This window comes from Pinus tabuliformis, chromosome 8, assembly GCF_031772625.1.
Source record: "Pinus tabuliformis cultivar Carrire ecotype Pingquan chromosome 8, CPIR1, whole genome shotgun sequence".
Taxonomy (NCBI): domain Eukaryota; kingdom Viridiplantae; phylum Streptophyta; class Pinopsida; order Pinales; family Pinaceae; genus Pinus; species Pinus tabuliformis.
This window is the reverse complement of record NC_142294.1, coordinates 1,906,661,709-1,906,667,626: the sequence shown is the minus strand read 5'-3', so window position 1 is coordinate 1,906,667,626 and position 5,918 is coordinate 1,906,661,709. Positions and strand designations below refer to the sequence as shown.

Here is a 5,918-nt window from a genome sequence, read left to right as displayed (position 1 = left end):
TTTTAACGAAAAAGTAACATATTCTAAAGCCAGAAAGTGGCTTTATTGCATAGTAATCCCTATATATTAACACCATTGTTTATTATCATACTTTAATATTCACATACACACACACACACCATGTTCCAAATAGGAGGGGGAGGGTGAGCAAACACACATATTTATCTTGCAAGAAATCAAGCATTTTGTTAAAAAGAGGAACATTACCTTTATGGACACTTCCAATATTGTCATAAAGATTGTGATATGATGAGATTAATATGTTACTATGGACAAGACATCACAACCAATGTGAGATAAAACAAAAGAGGAAAGGATATTTTATACTGAAACAATTCCATGGCATTGAACATGGTGTATCCGAATGTTTATTATCTTATTTTATTATTCATTGATTATGGTTCACACACATGCAAACACATCCCAATAAGAAGAACATAAGTGGGGTTGAGAAAGCACACATATTTATCCTTCAATCAATCAACCATTATTTTAATGGGAGGATCAGTACCTATGTGGACACTCCCATTAGTATAAGGATTATGGTATTTTAAGACTTATAACTTCACAACATATGTGTGATAATGCATAAGAGGAGAGGAGATTTTCAAGTTGAAGAAATGATTCCAAGTTGTCAATCATGACATATACCATCAAATACACCCCCATTTGACATGAGGATCGTGATATGTACATCACATAATCCCCCCTATTGGAATACGAATTATAACCTCACAACATATTTAAGATAACGCATAAGAGGAGAGGAGAATTTAACTTTGTAGAAATGGTTCCAAGATGGAAAATTTGGTGAATGGCATGAAAATATCCAACAGAGGAATGGGAGGCCAAGGTAAACACACACACTCATTGTACAACCAATCAACCGTTATGTTAGCTTGAGATCCATTACCTTATTCATTGTAGCACCCTTATTACTCGACACTATATAAATGAAAACATCATTATATTTTCTTCTACTTTCCAACAAACACAAGTCTAGAAAGAACCAATGTTGTAGATTCTCAAAAAATAATTACACATGCATGCAAAATCCATTACTAGGTTAAATTGTAGTTGCTACATCTAGATCATGAAAAAAGAAATTTATATAAGTTTGATAAATTAAACTTTTTTCTCGGCATAAGTTCACTTCAATTACATAAGATCTTAACACATTGTCATTGTTAACATAATCATAATTTCATCACAATCCCAATATCATTCATTACCTTTTTATTTCAATATGAGTCTTAGTTCATTCCAACATTCCAAAAATGTTATAAGTAAGCTCAACTAGTTGCACCAACAGGTGCTTTACAACCAAGTATGGGGGAGATGTTGTAGTGTCCATAAATGAGTTTAAACATTTAAATGTTGACTTAATATGTTGTAGCGTTCATAAAATGAAGCACTATAGCAACAAATAATAATAATAATAATAAAGCATAATACCCACTCACTTAAAAAAAAAAAAAAAAGTAATAAAAAAGTACAAAAATAATAAAAATAATATATCCATTTGATTCAATTTGTTACATTGTAATTGTGCTTTTATTAATAAAATTACAAACAATTTTCACTAGGAAAAAATCATAATATGCATATCACATTAAAATAAATTTAAATAATAATGATTCATATGTCAAAGCATATAATTAATCACTGCATAGTCTAACAAATATATGAAATGACCATTTTCTAAGCACATTTTCAGGTCAAATTTTCCCTAAATTTGGTAGATATTTTTAAGAATCGTGAGTTTAAGTGGTTTAATCTACAAAATTTGAGTGTCACGGGCTTTTTAGGGTGTTGAATCCATTTATGCATTTTAAAAAACAAGAAATCACAATATTACTCGAAATTGTATTGTAAGATTATAGACAAAAAAGCCATTTCATCTATTAGTAATAACCATATAAAAACTTAATAAATTTAATTGATAAACATATAATTAAAAATATAAATATTTCTAAATATAGAAATGTGTGTGTGTAGAGAGAGAGAATTCATATTTATGACCATTATATTTTAGAACTTAACTTTTATCCTAAATTATCTATCTATTTATCTATATCATCAATGTTATGCATATCACAATAAAATGTTAAATTTAAAAATTTATAACGCATGTAACTATATATATTATTAGGGTTTAAAACATAAGAATGTGTGTGTGTGAATTTTTTTCCTGAGGAAATATCCCGATAGATCCACCTAAAAGGATCACATATGATTGGCTCATTTACATAGCATAACCTTGAAGGTGTTGATGACAATTAACCACGTGGCCTTCCAATAGCGAGGTGATTTTAGCGACAAGAACTCGACCAATTGAGCTAACCCATGGGGCTAGAGATGTGAAATTTATATAAATATAAATAATATTATCAAGAACCAAGATAGTTCCATCTTAACTTTGGATCTACCAAGTGTTGAGAAGAATAAAATATCTTGAGGTGTAAATATTTTCTCAATTTTTGCACTCAAAATGAGGTTTCCATCTTGAGAGATTTGATTACTATTAGTGCTTGGTAGATATGAAATTTAAGATGGATCTTTGTTGGCTCATAATCTAGATGTCAATAGCATTATAAGAATACTTCTTTAACTCGAAACGATGAGGGATTCTTGGAGCTCTGCAACCCTAATGACCTTGTGGCCATGAGGTAGGTGGCACGGAACACCTCGAAAACAAGCGTATAGGCACGAAAAGAACAGGACAGGCGGCTCAGAAATGGCAGAGGGGACTAGAAGGGGAGAGATCCCCTCCTACAGAGACGCAACAGCGGGAGAAGGAACAAGTAATAGCAAAATGGAGGATGAACAAAGGACACCGGGACCAGTACTGGGAGCACGATGGAAAGCAGGGAGTAAAGGTAAATGTCTGCCATGCGCAGCGGAAAAAACGAGGTTTGTTATCCCAATGAACAAACTTGAAAGGTACAAAAGCTACATGAAAGACCATGCAATGATATGCAAGTTTATTGGTGTCTGGCCGTTAGAGAAAGAACTGACAAGATGGATCCAACATAAATGGCAGCCACGCGGCCACATAGAACTGAAGCTAGGCGCACGAGGATTCTTTACGGTAATCTTCTCAAACCTGCAAGACAAAGAAAAAGTTTTTGAAAATGGCCCATATTTCCATAACAATGCAGGTCTATTTATGAGGTATTGGGAGGAATGCTATAATCCGGATAAGGAGAAATTCCTAGCAGCGTCTGCATGGGTCAAATTGTTTGGACTACCTATGGATTTTTGGGACCTAGAAATACTGGAAGGAATAGGGAACAGCATAGGTAGCTTTGTAAAGATAGCGGAATCAACTAAAAGTGGAAGATATACCTCGTATGCAAGAATATGTGCTTATATGAACATTGCAAACCCTATACCAGGCATAGTAGAACTAGAATATCATGAAGAGGTCTAGCAGCAGGCTTTGGATTACAAACACATACCTTTTAGATGCAGAAAATGTCATGAATATGGAAACCTCTTCAAGGAATGCCCATTAAATGCAGAGGAAGAGGAAAGAAAGACTAAGCAACAGCGGAAAACCACAGAAGACAATGAGGGGTTTCAAGAAATCAAACCCAAGAAACGACCTACCAAGGAAACCCCTAAGGAAGGTAGAAAAGAACAACCAACCAAAGCAAAAGAGACAAACAAGTTCGAAATACTGCAGACAGAAGAAGAAGATGAAGAAACCCGAGGTATGGACTACCAAGAGGAACCAGAACAAGAAGGTAGAACAAATCAGGATGCCAATAGCAACAAGCAGAAAGCTAAAGGAGAAACAGAGAAAAGGGGAGAAAAGAAAAGGAGGAAAACCAGGAGAATGAAGTAATGGAAATGGACATAAATAAAGTGGAAAACCCAACAGTAGAAGAGGAAATTCTAAGGAAACTACTGGATAAGTGGCGAAACCTGGATGAGAGGTTTATCCCAGAAGAGGATAAAAAATTATACAAGGAAATATTCCAAAAATACAAAGAAAAACAGGAGCAAGGATCTACAGGGATGAATGAGCAATTAGGAATACAACATGACAATAGCCAAGAACAACAAAGCAAAGTGAAAGGAGGGAAAAAAACGAGCAAGAAAGAACCTACAGGAATCAATTCAAGTAATGGGAGAAATGTTAGTCAATACAGGATGAGTAGTGCCGCTCTCAGCCGTCTTCCAACAAACTACCCAACCTTCCCTATGATTATCACATCATGGAATATAAGAGGGCTTAACAGCAAGGGTAAGCAAAGGTACCTGGCAGAAAGGATCAAAAAATTAAAACCTCAAATTATGTTGCTTCAAGAAACAAAAATAATGAGGGGGGAAATGAAGGAAATTCTAAAAAAAATCAAGCCCACTTATGAAAGCATGACATTGGATTCAAAAGGGAGTGCAGGGGGTATTGCAATCTTGTGGAATCCAGCAGAAGTCATGGTTGACTTATGGATAGGAATGAAGAGGATTCTCTCAGGGAGATTCAGAATGATAGGACATAAAGAATGGTTCCTAGTATCAGCGGTGTATGGGCCTCACATACCGATGGAAAGAGAGGCCTTCCTAACACAGTTGCATCGACTGGGTAACCTGCACACAGAAAAATTGTGGGTGATAGCAGGAGATTTTAATATGATCACCACCACAACGGAAAAGAAAGGCGGACTGCAACGGGAGGATGCAGATATGGAGAGATTTAGGGAAACCCAGACAGCCCTACAATTGATTGATATAAACACTATCAATGGAAAATATACCTGGAATAATAGAAGAGGAGGTAGCAGGAAGATAGCCTCCAGATTGGATAGGTTCTTAGTAACAGAACAATTTCTTGGGAAAGATATATTCTATGAAGCAACTATCCTACCATGCCAAGGATCAAACCACTGGCCGATAAAACTTGAAATTGCTATGAACAATCAAAACCAACACAAATCATTCAGGTTTGAAGCCTTCTGGCTAAGAGACCCAACGCTCATAGAAAAGATGGAAAACTGGTGGCAGAACAATGAAGAGGAAATACAAGGCAAGAATAAGATGCATATGCTCCAATTGAGACTTAAGGAGTTAAAAAGCAAAATTAAGACTTGGAACAGAGAAGAATTTGGCAACATACAAAAAGACCAAGAACAACTCCAAATAGAAATGAAAAGGATGCAATAGAAAATAATAGAAGAAGGGGGAACAGAGGAGCTCGTGCAAGAAGAAGGAGGGGTGTTAACCAAATTGGAGGAAAGAATAAAACAAGAGGAAATTCTATGGAGAAAAAATTCAAGAGTACAATGGTTAAAAGAGGGGGAAAGGAACACGAAATTCTTCCACAGAGCAATGCAGCAACATAGGCAGCAGAATAGAATTTTCTCCCTAAAAAACAACCAAGGTAACAGGATAACCCAGAAAGAGGAAATGGAAAATCTCCTAATCCAGCATTTCAAAGGCATACTGACATAGCCGCAAAGTAACAAACAAGAGGAGATAGCAAAGATAAGTTAATACATCCCAAAAAAGGTAAACAGGGAAAAAAACATGGCTCTCCTAAGGGTAATCACTTAGAAAGAGGTAGAGGACGTAGTAAAGACAATGGCCAAAAACAAAGCCCCCGGCCCGGATGGATTTACAGCAGAGTTCTTTCAAGAAACATGGAGCTTTATGAAAAAAGACATAGTAAACGCAGTAGAAGAATCAAGATGCAACAAAAGAATGCACCCAGCATGGAATGCAACCTTTCTTGCATTAATACCAAAGGTAGAAAAGGCTGAAGAACCTCATGGCTTCAGACCAATAGCTCTATGCAATGTAATCTATAAAATTCTAGCTACCATAATGGTAAAAAGATTACAACCTCTACTCCCAAGATTGATAGCAAAAGAACAAACAGGGTTTGTGAAAGAAAGACAGATAGTGGATGGGAT

General features: G+C 35.7%; 1 protein-coding gene across 1 annotated transcript; it reads left to right on the top strand.

Moving 5' to 3' along the window:
• The first annotated feature begins 4,380 nt into the window (after window positions 1-4,380).
• LOC149244058 (uncharacterized) lies at window positions 4,381-5,169 on the top strand. Its single transcript, XM_089371394.1, has one exon. The coding sequence runs from the start codon at window positions 4,381-4,383 to the stop codon at window positions 5,167-5,169; it is 789 nt and encodes a 262-aa protein (XP_089227520.1).
• The last annotated feature ends 749 nt before the right edge of the window (window positions 5,170-5,918 follow it).

Coding starts and splice junctions, on each gene's coding strand:
- LOC149244058 (XM_089371394.1), top strand. CDS start 4,381: ATGACATTGGATTCAAAAGGGAGTGCAGGGGGTATTGCAATCTTGTGG.